General features: G+C 37.2%; 1 protein-coding gene across 2 annotated transcripts in view; it reads right to left on the bottom strand.

The window, feature by feature from the left end:
- The window catches only part of CDKL5 (cyclin dependent kinase like 5), a 193,340-nt gene that overhangs the window by 67,102 nt on the left and 108,016 nt on the right, over positions 1–18,222 (bottom strand). For both annotated transcript variants that reach the window (XM_029930145.1, XM_029930144.1), the window contains exons 4-7: positions 17,838–17,883; positions 7,319–7,455; positions 3,427–3,547; positions 1,020–1,079 (exon numbers count right to left, since the gene is read on the bottom strand). In XM_029930145.1, the coding sequence (XP_029786005.1) occupies positions 1,020–1,079; positions 3,427–3,547; positions 7,319–7,455; positions 17,838–17,883 (364 nt within the window). The remainder of the gene's footprint in view (positions 1–1,019; positions 1,080–3,426; positions 3,548–7,318; positions 7,456–17,837; positions 17,884–18,222) is intronic.

Genomic DNA, 18,222 nt, shown 5'->3' with positions numbered 1-18,222 from the left:
ATTAATATTCAAATTCTTTAAAAGCACTGAGTGAAAACAGTTACACATGCTTCTAATAGCTACATGGGATAAAACTGGCCACTCACACAGTGAATTCTTAGAATGCTTCCATTTCCCATTTGTTCAATTCCCCTTGGAGTTACTAATCTAACTTTTGCTTATGAAAGGAGACACAGTATCATTTATTTAGAGAGATTTATATTATATTTATAGTTATATTTGAATATATGAAAAAATAACATTAAAAAAAGTTAAGTTGTCAGTTTTCAGCATTTGGATTAAAGAATTTTTTAAAATGACCTATAATTTGAACACCCTAATTTATAGTTGTACAACCTTTCTGAATAATTTTAGTGTAAATTTTTAATAGCATTTAATACATTTTTATACATATGGAAAACAATACACGATTTTCTATTAGGAGACAGTACAACTCAAAAAGCTTTCTTATACACTCAACCAGGAACTGCAATGTTACACACCAATTACTAATCTCATTCATTCAACATTTAAAGGGAATAAATGGAACTGTTCTAAAAATGTCTTTGACCTTTCCAGGTATGTCACTACTGCATATACATGATACACATATATTTACATAGGCATATTTTTAGTGTTTCTGGTTACACCTAAAATAATTTCTTCCAACATTTAAAATATTTTTAAAATATACTATTATCCTACTCAAAACAGAAGGCCATAGTAGTATTTCATAGAAAATTCTTTTTCTTGAGTCATTAGGTACTGGGCTTATGAATATACACACATATATGTCTTGCTTTGCATTCTCATTAAACAAATACTGCATTATGACTTTTTTAAAATACTAGACAATACCATGCAAAGAGAGTATAGTATTCTCCCAGCAATCAATTTTCCAGTGTATGACCCAGTAGAATATTCCTCTGCTAATTTAAGTCAAAACATAAAAAATACTTTTAATAAAAGTATTATAAAAGGTACCTATGTGTTATATTAAATTAATTCTATTTACAGGGCTCAAGTTCTTTTTAACTTACCAAAGTCACACAGTTTCAAAACATCATTGTGACTGATTAGGAGATTTTCTGGCTTGATATCTGAAGTACAAAAATTAAGGAACAATTGTTAACAAATGTCCCATGTACTGCTGACTGACACTCTTGGGTCACTATAGCAGCAGCTACTTAGAAATATCCAGAGTAATTTGAATAGAAACCTGTGACAGTGAAAAGTAGAGTAACACATTTTATGCTGGTACATAAAAGTTTCGATCAGTTTGTTTTTCAGAAGCATGCAGACCACAATTTCAAAAATATTTTTTCCCTTTAAATCTTAAAGGTATTAATGGAATCTCTGAAAGAAATTTAAGAACCGTTGAATCTAGACCACCATGTCTCAAGGAACTATTCTACTTTATAAAATACTAATAACATCAATTTTCAGAGAATATAAAATTTTCATAGATAGAATATATATTTATATTATCTATATAATATATATATATATATTTTTTTTTTAAGTTCATGGGGTACCTGGGTGGCTCAGTAGGTTGAGCATCTGACTCATGACCCCAGGGTTGTGGGACTGTGCTAAGTGTGGAGCCTGCTTAAGATTCTCTCTCTCCCTCCCTCTCCCTCCCTCCCTTCCTCCCTCTCTCTCTCTCTCTCTCTCTCCCCTTCCCTTCTCCCCTGCTTGTGTGCTATTTATTAAATAAATACACTTTAAAAAAGATACAATTTCTGTTGTGATTTTCAATATAATTTTTATGTTTATATCTCTCTTTAGCTTTTCTGTGTGGTTCCCAATATAAATGTCTAATGCTGAAGCTATACTGGATGAGTCAAGAAAAGATTTCTCATTTTTTCCATGGATATTCTGAAGATGTGGTGGGAGCTGAGTAGAAATACACAGAAAATGCTATTTAACTTCTGCCTTGGGAGGCATCTCACAATTCTATTTTTTAGAGTAACAATCATTTATATCATATGGCAGAGGTGAAAATGGAGAAAGAAGACAGAAGAGTAAAATCTGTAGATTACAGAATCATGGTTTCTTTTTTGTTTTTTTTTTAATTTGAGAGAACAAAAGAGAGAGAGAGAGAGAGAAGGGGAGAGGGGCAGAGGGAGAGAGAAAGAATCTTAAGCAGGCTTCATGTTCAGAGTGGAACCCAACACAGGGCTCAATCCCACAACCCCCGCATCATGACCTGAGCTGAAACCAGGAGTCAGACGCTCAATTGACTGAGCCACCCACGCGCCCCTCAGAATCATGGTATCTACTGACAACCACTGATTTACTGTATACTTAACCAAATCACAGCATTACTACAGAACTGCAACTAAATAAGTTCCTTATTAATATCATCATATTGCAGTATACACTGTTAGAATCATTACTCCAGACACTAGATGTGCAGTTGGCTTGAAGATAGATCTATCTATACCACCAACAACCTTGATAAGGTAACTGGTATGAAAGTCAAATCCAAGAGAAATATAAACTATCTTTGTCTAGATATAATTAATAGAAGTTGGCATTCTTCACATGACTTTCAGGCTATTTTTAAAGTGAGACTATTTTTAAAGGGATATTGTTATGTGTTTGTATAGGTAAATTAAAAGGTAGTATTTACTTATTTGATAATTCAGAGACAAGAAGTAGATACTGTAACATTTTCTGATAAATATCTTTTAGTTTCATTATTTTATCAATATGTATCCCATTACTGTAAAACTCTAGAATTCAAGGGAGAAAACCAGCAGAAGATAAATGGTGTAGAGTCAAAGACAGTGCTAAACAAGTAATTTCCCTTTTATTACTATAAACCACTCACCTCACAGCAATATAGGACAAAATAAAACAGTTTATGGAAACATAATCATGACCTTGATTTTAGGGTGATCATGCCTACAACTTGCAATGGGCACTTTGCACTAATGGGTAGGGCAATTCAGGAATTAAAGGCACATACCAGAGGTTGTTGGTCTAAGAGGGAATGAAAGACGACTGTCAATGGAGGGGGGACGGTCAGAGATTTAGGGACCACCTTTAGCCTGCCTCTGAGTGGTTTCACATTACTTGGTCTATCAGCAGGACCAAAAGGCAATGGAGAACATCCCTTTGCTCTTTTTACCCCATGTAAGCTCCCAAGTTCCCACTTTGTTAAGTTCTTTACATCCCTAGGCATTTCTAAAGTTGAGAATAGATCTGGTGACACAGAGATCTCACCATAACATCCAAATGAACTTGCAGTTTATCCTTTTGATAATTCAGAAGGAGACTTGGAAGGTAAACAATGTCTCATATCCTATATGTTCAAAATGTATTTAATTTAAATGGAACATCAGCGCCCATGGAAATATTAAGACAGTACCACATAAAAATATTTCACTGTTAACTTTGACATTTTCTTAATATTTTCCATTTCAAAACTTCCATACTTACCTCTATGTACGATATCATTCTTATGGCACCAGTGAATAGCTTTGATTAGCTGATAGATATAACTTTTAACTTTCTCAGGTGGAACTCCATTTGGCATTTCTTCCAGCAATTCAAGCATATTCTAAAAATTAAATAAGGAGCCATTAATTTCCACAAATTAGGCAGGTCTATAAATCATGCAGTAACAATTTAAAAAAAGCATTTTGGATGATAATTCATCCAGTACACAGCACGCATTTTAAAAAACCATTTTGTTTTCCACCTACGATGTTTTTCATGCAGAAGCAGGATACTCTATTAAATCAAAGCTCTCTTTTAAAAGAAATTCCATTTTTACTACTCCCCAGTGCTGCCCCAAATAATAACCCTGGTACTTTCCACTCTCCCTAAAATGTTTCAAGCATCATTTTAGAACATTTTCAAGGGAAAAGCAATACAAAGTAGAGAGAAGATGCTGCAATGTATAAAGGAAGGGGGAAGTAGGCATTTTTAACACAGTGTACTGTGCATGTTTAATAGCACCTTGCAATAAAATCAAGCCTTGTAAACATTTCTGGAGAACTTGGAAATATTCTTAAAAGAAAATGATCCCTAAGTTTTGAAGCGATCCATGCAATCAGTACAAAAATTAAGACAAGCTAGAAAATGCTGTTGAAACAAACGTTGACAGACTCTCAACAAATCAATTTTCAAAACTCTTACCTGGAATCAGAGATCATTCTAAAACTCAGGCAAAATTGTTTTTATTAAGGAGAAACCCAACTTAACCAGTTTCACTGAATTTCCAGATTAACTACCCATTTTCCATCCCTCTGTAAAGCACTACATTAAGGCCCATAGCATTAGAGTTTATTGTTTGTAGATGACCATCTAGGAAAGCAGTTCTGAAAGTATTATCTGTGCAAGTCTTGAGGGTGGTTACCAGATCTTACAGAAGGCCCATGAAGTCAAAACTATATTCATAGTAACACTCAGATTTTTGGCTCTTTCACTAAGTTTGTATTTACATGGATGACTCAAAGCAAAGATGGGTAAGCTGGTGGCACCCTAGCATAAATCAAGGCATTGGATTCCTCAGTGCCACAGTCTTGCAGTTAAAAAGGAAGACCAAAAAAAAAAAACCAGTTTTAGTTAAGGATGTCTTTCTTGGGGCACCTGCGTGGCTCAGTCGGTTAAACATTGGCTCTTGATTTCAGTTCAGGTCATGATCTCACAGTTTGTGGGTTCTGCACCTCTGGGTTGGGTTCTGCGCTGACAGTGTGGAGCCTGCTTGGCCCCTCTCTCTGCTCCTCCCCCACGTATGCGATGCCCCCCCTCAAAAAAAAGTTGTCTTTCTTTGATTATGTAGTAAAAATTATTACTTGTATTAAATTTCAATTCTTGAGTACATGTCTTTTTAGGAATCTACATGATAAAATGAGGAATGCACATTAAGCACTTCTTTCATAAAACAAAGCATAACAGTTGTCTTAAAGCTGAAATAGCTGCTTGTTTTTGATAGAACATCATTTTTTACTTGGAAGAATGACACACAAATGTAGTTATGCTAACATATAATGGGATTATTATTGCTATTTTCAAATGAATTGACTTTATATTGTTCAGTCTTAACTCGTAATATGATAAATGTTAATAGATAAAACCCAAATAAATAATAAGCTCTTAGGGGTTCCAAAAATGTTAACAGTGTAGTAGTCCTAGGACCAAAAAGTTAGAAAACCTGCTTGCTCTAATACAACCTCACAATTTTGTTCCCACCAGTCAAGCTGTGTACAATAAGTTCTTTATAAAATTCCCATACCTATTTGTAACAGATGCATTTCTTTTCATACAATTAAATATCATATAAACCAATGAAATAACGTTTTAAGTAAAGAAGGTTGCTGTTTATAAGAAAGCGAATTTTAATACTTTGGAAAGACATTTCCAAAGGAAATGCTTTTTTAAAGAATAGTTAAGGAGAGGGAGGGAGGCAAACCACAAGAGACTCTTAAATACTAAGAACAAACTGAGGGTTCATGGTGGGGTGGCAGAGAGGGGGAAATGGGTGATGGGCATGGAGGAGGGCACTTGCTGGGATGAGCCCTGGGTGGTATATGGAAACCAACTTGACAATAAACTATATCAAAAAAAATATTTTTGGTAGGGAAGGTCCCTTAGGAAAATACCTAAACTGACACAGAAAAAGAAACCTTTAAGCAGATTTTGGAAAAGAAACATAAAACAATGTTTTATTTTTATTTTAAGTTTCTGTATTTATTTTTAAGAGGAGAGCAAGCAGGGGAGGGGCAGATAGAAAGGGAGAGAGAGAATCCCAAGCAGGCTCCGAGCTGTCAGCACAGAGCCTGATGCGGGACTTGAACCCACAAACTGTGAGATCATGCGTGACCTGAGCTGAAACCAACAGTCGGACTCTTAACCGACTGAGCCACCCAGGCATCCCCATAAAACAGTGTTTTAAAATGACAAAGAAATTTGTAATACTTTTCAAATTTGCTTGAATTGAAATTACTATGTATATTTATTTTCATTAGAAAAATAATCCATAGGGGCACCTGGGTGGCTCAATTGGTCAACCATCTGCCTTCGGCTCAGGTCATGATCTCATAGTTCGTGGGTTCAAGCCCTAGATCAGGCTCTCTGCTGTCTGCACAGAGCCCTTTTTGTATCCTATGTCCCTCCTCTTTCTCTGCCCCTCCCCCACTCACACACACTCTCTCAAAAATAAATAAAGTGTAATAAAAATGTAAAAAGAAAAAGAAAAAGAAAGAATTTGTAAAGGCTGAATTAATTCAAAAGCCACATTCCTGGTCTGTCATTTGACAACACTGTGTTCTATTTTGTGATGATGGTGGTGGTGGTAATGACACTGTCATTTATGGCATAGAAAATACTTGGCAAACTTAACCCTCTCCAGTCTTCATTTTCTTTAGAAAGCGTCATTTTATTATGTAGAAATTCCTGATTTTATTTTGTAGATTCCTACAAAGACATGTACTGAAGAAGTAAAATGTAATAAAGTAATAACTTTTAATGTTGTTTAGATATTAACAGGAAATCGGGAGCCACATATTTTTTCATTAAGGAAACCTCTAAAAGGTCCATCTGGCTCCAGTTTATTCTACTCTTGTTAAGGTACTTATTTAAGTTTTGGACAATAACTAGCCTCTGTAGGGCAGCTACCCTCAAAGAAATTCAAAGGCTCACATACTGATTACTGTAGCATACATTTGCCCCTAGGCCACATATGATTAAAACTGTCACTGATCATTACCAATTAAAAAAAATACCAAGGCAAGTATGTAGATAGTTTGAATCATGTGTGCTTTTCTTCCTTTTTCCCATGCTTCCAATTCCTTATCTGTGGCCTCATCTACCTCCTCAAGCCTCACCTTAAGCTTCCTGGCACATCTTCTTCCCTCAAAGCCAAAGCACTGACATTTCAGAAACGGTTGCTCCATGAGCCCACTCATAAGCCACCTTAGGTCTGATGCAGGCAGCCATCCTATGCTCCCAGGCTGCCTTACACATACCTCTGTCATCCTGTGCCATCGCTGTCAATTTACTGGTCTCTCCCTCAGAGGCCTTGCCTAGATTTAATTTAAATAAAGTACATCTAAAAATTACTTATTGAACACAGATTCTAAGATTTTAGAAGCCAATTCAATACACTGTTGAAATTTAAGATGATCACTGTACAGTTAAAATGTACAAAATCCATCAATATATTTCAGGGCTTCTAATGATTATGGATAAAAAATTCATTTTAAAGTACTGAGATCATGAGTACATTGACAAATCATACTAGATACTAATACTTCCCTGAACAGTATCAGAAACAACCCTAAATGAAAGAATCTGGCAAACTCTATACTATCGATTAGTGACTTACTTTTTCAACATATTCAAACACCAAGTACAGTTTCCCCCTCCGGCGAAAGGCTTCCTTCAGCTCCACGATGTTTTCCTGCTTGAGAGTACGAAGCATTTTAAGCTCTCGTAAGGTCGTTTCCTTGACTTCTTCATTTTCTAGAATGTAAACAATAGTGAATAAGAATAAAATTAAAGCTTTCAAACCACTATTAAAGAAATTCTAAGAAAACTGAAAACATACCAATTTTACTTTGCACTTTGAGTACTTCTGTATAAGAATTTCAAGGATGGAAGAGTAAATATCACATTTTCTTGTTGAAAGGATCAATAATTAGCTACTTACAGAAGAAAAGGCCTACTTGACCAGCATGAACCTAATTTTCTCCTTATATTTTCTTATATTCCATAGTGCAAAGGGTATGTGTAAACAGAGATTTAGAGACACAACATATGAATCTACTGTCATTTTAATTCTAATACTGCCTACTGAGAAAGGAGGAGTTTAAAAAGGTAAAAAGGAATCAATGGTATCAGTGTGCAAAGGAGCCTCTAGGCAGCATCTGCAGCAGCTGACGTTTTTAACTCTGGCCTGAAGCTTTGGCTTAAAAGAACATTTTATTTCTCCGGCTGCATGTGAGTCACCTCAGTGAGCAGAGGTCATATGCCAGGCACCCACCATGCAGCTCATAGTCAAGTTGCAGGGAATTCTAAGAGTCTGGTCTCTCTGAACAGCAGCTGCTATAGGTTCCTGCTGTCCTCCTGTGGCATGTCCACCTGTCCATCCCAGATGGTGTAGCTGTACTGGGATGGAAACTTATGCTGAACCAATATAGCCTTCCAAATGATCGATTCACTCATGCTAACCCCCACAGGCATGGAAGAAGGACAGAAGTCACATTAACTCTAATGGATGAACTGGCAGGGGAGTAAGGAAGATAACACTTTTTTTTAATGAGTTTTTATGATACCTTTAGATTTAGCCTGGAAATTCTAACTACCATGTTTACATATATACATCTATGAATGTACACACACACACACACACACACACACACACACACACACACAAAGAATACAGGTTCGTAATTCTTTTATCTGCAATTTCAAAAATCTATCTAAAAACTGAACACTTTTTCCAAGTGTATGGTTTTACCTTTTCAGAGGTAAAACCTAAACTGACATGATACCACCTATAGACTTTGTTTATCCCACGTGGTATGAATACTCAGATGTTTGCTTTAGAAACAGTGTCTTATTACAGGGTGCTAACGTAGCATGCCATATTTCCATTCTAAAACTCAAAAGTTATGAATTCCAAAACACATTTGTCCCCAAGGTTTGGGGTCAGAGTCAAAATCCTAGCTTGAGAACCCAAGTTTTATGACCCTCAGGTTCAGGTATATCTAACCTCCTTCAGGTTCAGGGAAGAAGAAAATGGGAGTTTAGGGATGAGGATGCGAAAGATTAAAATGTCTTCTAAGAAGAAATACCTCCAAAAGCAAGATACACAAGAGGAAAAAAGGCTGAAAAGGGCCAAAGAGGGAGAAAAGATTCTAAATTAGGTGCTAGGAGTACTTCTCAGATTATTTTTTATCCCAGTCTACCCCCCAGCCCCCATTTAAACTGAATTTAAAGAATAAAGAGACTGTAATAAAATCAGGGGCTTTGTAGCATGAGAGTATCTGTAATAAACAGGAACATAAAGTCAACACTCCTTTGTAAACTGGTTATAAAGTGAAATATTCTCCCTACTTCAGCAAAACAAAAAACAAAGAACTATTGGTGAATGCTGGAGCACAGATCAGGAAAGGACACAGAAAGATACTATGAAAGCAGGAACTAGCAGTAGGACAGGCCCACAGTGGCACAGCAGTGAGCCAGCTCAGCCCACATCAGGCAGGGGGCAGGAGAGGGGCAGGGGACGACTGGGAACTAGGGACTCCCAAGGCCCCTATGAGAGGAAAAGAGCAGGACACCATGAGGGTCACCTGGCAGCAGGGGGAATGTGATCAGGGGACTTCTCAAAGTGCCTTCAGGACTGTGGTAGGCCAGAGGTCCAGCTGTTCTGCAAACTGGGGCTGAGTCAGATAAGTGATGTTTGGTGACTTTTAGAATTGCTAAAAGCCTAGGGAACGCTAACAGCCTTTAGTCTTATGAGGAAGGCTAACCTGCTTCTCTCCTACGCCATCTGGGTTACTTTCAAGACTGAGATAATCAAACCAAAGTTCACCTATCTCTAAGACACAGAATGCCACACAGGTCTTAATACAAAGCAAATGATCTTCTAACAAGGAAATAATTCAACACAGAAAAATATAGTCATTACTCACAACCTGGTTCCCATCTGCTTTTCTATCCCCATTTCATATCCTTTCTCCCTCTCCCTCACGTTAGTCTCTCAGTTCCCCAAATAGCCCCAACTTAATTTTTTTCAAACTTAGGGCCTTTGAACTTGTTCCCTCTGCCTAGAACTCTCATTCTCCAGCCCAGCCACCTTGCAGGGTTGGCTCCTCTTCAGGATTCAGTTTGAACATCACTCCTCACAAGCTTCACCCAGATCACTAAACCAAAGCAGGCCTCCATCCCTGTTATTCCTTATCACACTGCTCTGAACCTATTCTTTTGCAGACCTTCTTACCATTTTTATGTACATATTTCTTTGCTTATCAGTTTTCTGTCCATGTGGCCACCCTGGCTAATCCAAGAGCTCTAGGAGGACAGGCCTAAGCTCTGTTCAACAACACACACTCGACCACCTAGGACTGTACGTGGCACAAAGAAGGGATGGATAAACACTCTGACACACACACGTTTGCCGATGTCACGAGGAAATCGTCACCCCTATGTGGCTAGCTCTCATTCCCTTAAGACCCGGGAAGCAGCGGTGTTGGCAAACAAGGCACTTTGCCCTCTCAGTTTTGAGTACAGTGCTTTCAATCTTCTCTCTAGAATGTTGAGAGGGCAGCTTTTCAGGCAGTAAGACAAACTGAATTTCTTCTCCCCTATTTACCTCTATGCCTGCTTGTCTTTTACAATATGTAATTATAAAAAAAAATAGAGGCCAGAAAACTGCAAGAACTAATAAGGGTCACGAACACATATACATTTAACCGTTCATTAACAACATCCATAAGCTATGCTGGAGTTGGGTACAAAAAAATGTTGCAACTAAGTCAAAAGTGAATACAGCTGGTGTATCTTTTCTAGTCAAATGTTTGGCGAATTCTTGGCACCCAAAAAGCAACTGAAAAAAGGGAGCATTGAATTATTAGCAACTTGTGGCAATTTCACTTTGCTAACAGATAAAACCACCTCAGAATGGCTAAAGTAGAATGGTTTTCAAAGAAGGAACACTGGAGTAGGATTTGGGAGACCTAGAGTTTGGCTCCTGTTAACTAACCAACACAGTGACATACAACGTTGGAGAAACCACTTAACTTTTCATTCATAAAATAACAAAATAAATGGGCACCCTCCCTGTCCACACACGCCTTAAAGAATCCCATGGCTTCTTCCAAATCTAAAATCAATGATTTCTTTCCATTAAAATCTCATTGATTATGAGCCTAAACCTCATTGAATTTTTGTGCTTTGTTATACAGACATCATTTGAATCTATACTGACTCCATGTAAAAATGGCTAGAGGGAAAAGAGAAATGAATCTTGAAAAAGACGTTCACAAAACCACTTAGCATGCAGGGCCAAAACCACCTCCTTTGTGCTGCCTATCTTTTTTAGGAAATGAAGGCTTTACTCTAATTTATGCCTCTCGTTGATATTCAATGTTGAGGTAAGCACTTCAGCACTAAGAATGTAATGAATGGGAACAGGCAGGAAGTGGAGTTATTAATTCCCCAAGCAAGTAAACTGCATTCTTCATTACTTGGTATATCCTATCATTTTTGTTTTTCTAAGTACTTGTAAGTTTCCTGGCTTACCCTGTACTTTGATGAAATTGCACCACTGAATGATCAGATGATGGGGAAAAGGAATACACTTTCCACTTACACATGCTTCTCACCTCAGAGGTTCAGAAAGTAGCTAAGCTCTTTAGTGAGACAGTTTTTTAAAGGTGGCAGCCCAGGCTACTGAAATTAACACAAAAATCCCTACCTTCCAGCTGAAATAATCCTGTGGATTCTTTATATAGGCTAGGCTCCTCCAGTTTACAAATGAAGAACCCAAGTCCATAAAGAATAGCTTCCTCGGGGTGACAGAAGGGAATGCCACACTAAGTAGAACAAAGGGACACAGGCAACATGGTGGAAGGTAGTGAGCAAGCTTTAGAGAGCAAGTCAAACACCCAGGTTCAGGTCTATACTCTGCTACTGCTTAGCTGAGTGGCAAAGCAGCATGGTTTGGGTGGAAGGAAAACTCAAAGATCCTGAGGCCTGGATCTTTCCCAGTTAATCACATACTAACCGTGCAGCTTTGGACCTTGGGTTTCTTGGCTATAAACAGGAATTGGGTGTCTACTAGATGACTGTGAAGGTCCTTCCAGCTCTAAGACCCTGTGCATCCAGGTCCTCAGTTACCACTGAGGGTGTTTAGCTTCATACAGGCAGCAAGTCTGACAATGTTACATAAATTTTTTTGACTGATGATTAAATGGCAGGGTAGAAGAAGGACGTTAAGTAAGAAAAAAACAAAGAACTAACCTACTTTTAGCTTGCCAGTTAGGCAGGTTAACACACTAAGAATCAAGAAGGGAGACTCGCTAAAGTAAAAGAAAAACAATTTTTAAGAAAAAAAATCATAGGAGGAAAAGTAATGCAAAGTAAATAATAAAAAGAAAAATAAAGATGAACAGAAACTCTATTGTAACTCTATTTTTAAAGAACTGTGGGCTTGGTAAAGAAATCCAGAAATAGCTGTAACCTACTTTATGAAATCATAAACCTGACACTCTTGTGTAGCCAAAAAGGCCCCCCAAAAATGGACCTTTAAACAGGTACAATTGGAGAGGGAAAAATCCAGCCCATCCTTGTACAAAATCATCAGAGTATCATAAGGGTTGTCTTGACTGAAGAAGGAATACCAACAAGAGGGCGATTAACAGGGCCGGGGCGGGGGGGTGGGGGGGGGTGGTGAATAGTGGTGCCGCTATCATACATACCAAAAAAGATGAATTCAGCAAAGACTGGGTAGAGCACAATGGAAATTTATTAAATTATGAAAGGTGCAAATGTTCATCAAAACCTAGAAGAATCCCTGAAGCTTGAGAGAGATCCATTTTGGACATTAAAAGGATGTCTGGTGAAATCAGAATTCTCTGTTTAACCCAAGGTAGGAAAGTTTGTTTCAAAGCCTCTCTTACAGAGATATCAGGTTCTTGAATTTAAAAGCCAAAGACTATGAACTATTGTTTTATACCATTATACAAAAATGTGACCAGAGTTTCCTTAATCCAGAGATCACGATAGAGCTTTCTAATGTCTGGGTAACAATAAGGATGAAATAAATTGGAGGAAAGAATGGATGACCAATTACACATTTTCTCATGTTTAAAAATAATAAATACGGGCACCGGAGTGGCTAAGTTGGTTAGGCATCCGACTTCAGCTCAGGTCATGGTCTCACGGTTTGTGAGTTTGAGCCCTGCGTCAGGCTCTGTGCTGCCTGCTCAGAGCCTGCAGCCTGCTTCAGATTCTGTGTCTCCCCCTCTCTCTGACCCTCTCATGCTCATGCTCTGTCTCTGAATAATAAATGAAAATGTTTAAAAAATAAAAATATATAAAAATTTAAAAAATTAAGAAAATAAATAAAAAGAACAAATATATCCATTCCAAGAGAAAAAATATTTATCTACAGAAAAGATAAGCACAAGGATATGAAATGCAAGCCATTTTACTGGATATAAAAGGAGAGATTCAACCTAAATTCCATCTTAACTGTGGACTGCTGCACAGCTTCCTGAGAACCAGCCTCCTTGCCATGTATCAAGGCCCAGTGACAAGCAGGGAGGACCCCTCCTCACCCCATCATCTGTACTTTTAGGGAGACTGAAAAGTCCTAAGAGGCAAAAGATGTTGTCACGCCAGAAGATCCAAATATATGTCAAAAAAAAATCCTAGATCACAGGACCTCCCCAAATAAAGTATGAACAGACAACATGTTTAACTCATTCATTCAAAACTATCTAGTCTAAATCACTGCATTTAATAAACTGAGGACGGGAGACATCGGTACATGTGTGCGAATGAGAATGAAGGTCCAACAGTGACAGATGATCATTTGAACATCAAATTTCATTGTACAGAATTGGAGTTACAGGAAAGGTAGATGAATTAGGCTAAATTTATCATTATACATAGTCCAAAAAGTATCTTTTTAACTAAATAATCTCTAGTACCTTTTTAGTCTGGGGTCATTTTTCTCTTCTCAGAAAACCCAAATACTGAAGAGAACTAATTCTTTGAAGACTTCTGGTTGGTGAGGTGTTTATAGTTAATGTTTCTCTGTGGGAACTTACATTAATAGACAAACTCATAATACTATCATTCAGGGTATCATTAAGAATTCAGTATCTGAAACTCCACATTTATGATGATGTATAAAGAAGCACAAGTCATTAAAACAAAAAAATATTAACTAATGAAGTGGTCTGAGATAAAAGTGTCATTACTCACACAGTACTCCTTTTTAACATGAGGTTTTAATCCCTACCCAGTATGTCAGCCTTTCAAGCAGAATCACAGACAAAAACACACGGATAAATGATCGATAGAGTTCTAACAGCTAACAACTAGAGAGTAGATTACTGACAAGGATGTAGTCAGAAAGACAGGGACACAAAAAATTAAAAGACAACTGACAAATTTTTTTGTATATTTTTAAATGAGCCTCTTTTTATTATTATGAAAGTCACTCACTGTCCTAGCCTACAATTTTACTGCAAAAATTGCCCCTCCCTCAAAAAAGTCAACACTGGATTTTTCCCCCTAAGAAATAGCTATTATAATCTAAATTGTATTAACTATAGGATGAAGTAATCTTATTTTTAGAATTTTTGTTCCATTTTCTCAACTTAAAGTCCCAATCTAACCTTTTATTTACATTAAAGGTTAGTTCCCATTTTAGGTAGTGCTCTATTATCCTGGGATGAAAGGACAGCTTGAACAAAATACTGGTCTACTTTATGTAGTTTCAAAAACATTCTATACAAATTTGTTGATATATTTATGAATTTAACAAGAAAATAGGGCATAATCATAATCTTTTAAAGCTAAGGGAAGGTAATATATACTCATAAAATATCCCTTGAAATCATCAGTATGAGAATACTGCATTAGCTTGAATGCAAATCAGTCCAAGTTCAGATCCTATTTCAGTGTAACCATGTTTTTACAGGATTATTTCAGGATCTTCAAAGATTTTTAAACATTGGGTTTAAAAGAGTCATATAATATCAACAGAATATTTTCAGAGTAACTAATAAAAAAGATTAATGAGACCTATATGACAATAAGGATATTATGATGAAAGTCTATTTTTTATTAGAATTTTCCTGATTGAAATTTAAGGTGATAAAATGGTTCAGAATTAAGCTGTTTACATAGTCATTGAATGGACATTCTCATCTGTACCAAACTATCTATACACACTTCACATTCCAAAAGTATTGTTCACCATACACATTCCATTAATCAAGATTCTACTCAAGCAGTGAGGTGCCTGGGTGCCTCTGTCAGTTAAAAGTCCAACTCTTGGTTTCAGCTCAGGTCAAGATCTCAGTTTCTAAGTTCAAGCCCTGCCTTGGGCTCTGTGCTGACAGTGCAAAGCCTACTTGGGATTTCTCTCTCCCTCTCTCTCTGCCCTGCCCGGCTCACTCTCTCAAGCATTCTCTTTCTCTCTATCTCTCTCTCTCTCTCTCTCTCTCAAAACAAACAAACAAACTTTTTTTTTTAAAGAGATTCTTGCCTCCATGTAAAAGAAAAAAAAAACAGATTCTACTCAGGAAGGAGGGAAAGCATTAAGACAGAAAAGAGAGTTTGAGATCTCCCAGAGAGAGCTGAAAACAGTAGAAAAGTGTGTCTAGAACAGAACTGGAACTAAAAAGTTATGCATGATTTCAGGTCTTCAGATTCTATCACAGTAATGTTTAGGAAGTACCCCCAGAAGTATATATGGGCATACCTACAAAGGTGTCCATCTGCAAGGCGGATGGGGGATAAGTAAGCTGCATGACGGTAAGGTAGGATAACTGATAACGGTCTAGCAGAGATGAGGGTAGAAGGGATTCATGCTTTGTCAGCGCAGAGAAATAAGGGCTGATCAAACATTTCCTATAATGTTTACATTATTCATACATTCTCAGGATACCACAGCTAGAAGCAATGTCTCTTACCTCAAAATTAAACAAATTCATTCAGGCACTGACTGCTTTCTACTCTGTTTTACTGCTATGTATTTACAGGTCTTAATTCTACTAAGCTTCTTGAAATCACCCACACCTGATTTACCTTCACAGCTTTTACAGCACCCAGCTCAGTGTTCAACACATTTAAACAGATGTTATTGATTACCACTCTGAAGCTATCATCACACAGGTACAAATACATCGTTTAACTGAAGCTAAGAAATGGTATGCACATAACAGAGATTGTGAAAAATATGGCAGTTTTTTTTAAAGCAATGACATACATGGCCTAGATTGCACTGCTTTTCAAAAACTTCATGACAATTATTATTTTTGCTGGTAACTGATGCTTGACGATGTGCCTTACAAGATGAATGCACAGCCAGAAGTCTTTACACAAAAGCAAAGGTTATGCTTTGATCTACTGTTGTAACCACTCTTTTTAGTAGATCACTATTTGTCTCTTGGCCACCTGTGGTTAGCCCAAAGCCACTGCTCAAAGAGCTCATTTCCAATGGTCTCAGAGTGGACTGGCCTGGGGCTACTGCTTCCTGTTAGACTACAGGTGTATCCTTTGAAGCAGGGTCCCCCCACCCCCCTTGAGAACAAGCTAAAAGCATTCTTTATTGCATTCTCTTTAAGGCTGGCGAGACAATGGCTGCTAAGGTTTACCCAGATGATGTGCGTGTGCTCCACATAACCAGCACATCAGCCGGGATACATCAAATACCACTGAATCTACCCCCGTACTTTGTTAGTGAGCCCTTTTCATTATTTAATGTTTGCTAAGTGTCTAAAGTATGGGTGATGAAACTGTTCACAAATATAGAGGCTTACAGTATGTAGTCAATGCGTGCTGATGAAGGTAGGCTACAACTGCTATTGTCATACTTCCAATTATATATGAAAATCAATGCCATGCTAGTGCCTCTTACCCTGGAGCACCATTTTCCAGAAGGCAGGTTATGATTCAGTGGTAAAGTTGATGTTATCTGATGCCACAAATAGGCATTTATGTGAACTTTTATGATCAGGAAAGAGAAAATGAAGAACCTCCCATTAGTAAAATAGTTTTTGTGATACTTTTACTTTAGTTATATATAGGACATTATGTATGTAGATACTGGATTAGGATGTAAAAAAATATTTCTGTGGGTCTCTGTAGGAAAAAAATTGGCAAAATGCTGCCTAGAGTTTCTGAAAGACCATGCTTGTGTTTGTGGTAAGTTTTTCTACTTGGCTATCTTTAGATGGCCAAGAATCTAGATTTAAAACCTAATGAACTAATGAAATGTTTTATTTATTTATATTTTATACATTACTTTTTTAGTGCTTTATTTAAAATTTTCTGGTCCAGCATAGGGTAATTTTTTGTTTATTTATTTTTTAAAGTTTATTTATTTTGAGAGAGAGAGAGCACAAGTGCATGTGCATGCAAGCTGTGGAGGGTCAGAGAGACAGGGTGGGAGAGAATCCGAAGCAGGCTCTGTGATGTCAGTGCAGAGCCCCGACATAGGGCTTGATCCCACGAACTGTGAGATCATGACCTGAGCTGAAATCAAGAGTCAGACGCTTAAACAACTGAGCCACTCAGGTGCCCCAGCATCTGAAATGGTCTGGGCATGTGACCAAGGAGTCCAACTATGGTATTTTTTCTTGAAAAGCTTTTATTCTTCCAATGAGTTAAATACAGAATCACTTTCTTGATACCATCTGCATACCGCTTATCCTTGTATTTCTAACTGTCTAGAAACCAAAAATCATAGTAATCAATACAAAAGCCCTTCACACAGCTCTTGCTATTTGTGTGAACTCACAAAAATATTTATATCAAATCAGTTTTCTCATTTTAATACTATTTAGTAATAGCATAAATATCATCTCTTCTACCTAGCATTTGAAGTAAGATTTCCAATGCTGACTATACCTTAAAATACATGATAAATTTTCTAATATCATTAGATTTTATTTACACAGAAGGAGCTAAATGTTTCAAAGCAAAGCATGTTAATAAATATGCTATATTCAGTTTCTGAGACACAGACATTAAAATTTCAGGAACAAAGTCTCATCAGCTAGATCCCATCTCTGCTATATTCTATTCACAAGGACTAAATACAAAAAGAAAAAAAAGATATGCATATATATATATATGTATATATATATATATATTTATACCTTCACTGTCCTTGAATTTCTTGATTGCCACAATTTCATGTGTTTCCTGCAAAGAAAAAAGAGGCAGAAAGTCATTCCTCAGTGTTTTTGAAAGTGGGAATCCCAATGGAGCGGGGGCATATTCGGAGACTGAACAGCAAGAAACCAGAGAGTTAAAAAAAAGATCCTTTTCTTTCCCAGCCCCTCATTTCCTGGTTCCAAAATTCTCTTTCTAAGCACCTGCAGACATTGTCAGAGAAGGGAAAAATAAACGGAGAGAGAAGGGAACCAAGAGCAGAGACAGTAATAGACCATGAATAAACCAGAAGTGTTAATGGCTGGATGCTACAAAAAAGTGCCAGGATGACTGATATAATATTTACCATCATCTATAGTTCCTTCTGAA

Source organism: Suricata suricatta, chromosome X, assembly GCF_006229205.1.
Source record: "Suricata suricatta isolate VVHF042 chromosome X, meerkat_22Aug2017_6uvM2_HiC, whole genome shotgun sequence".
Taxonomy (NCBI): domain Eukaryota; kingdom Metazoa; phylum Chordata; class Mammalia; order Carnivora; family Herpestidae; genus Suricata; species Suricata suricatta.
This window is presented reverse-complemented; position numbering and strand designations above follow the sequence as displayed.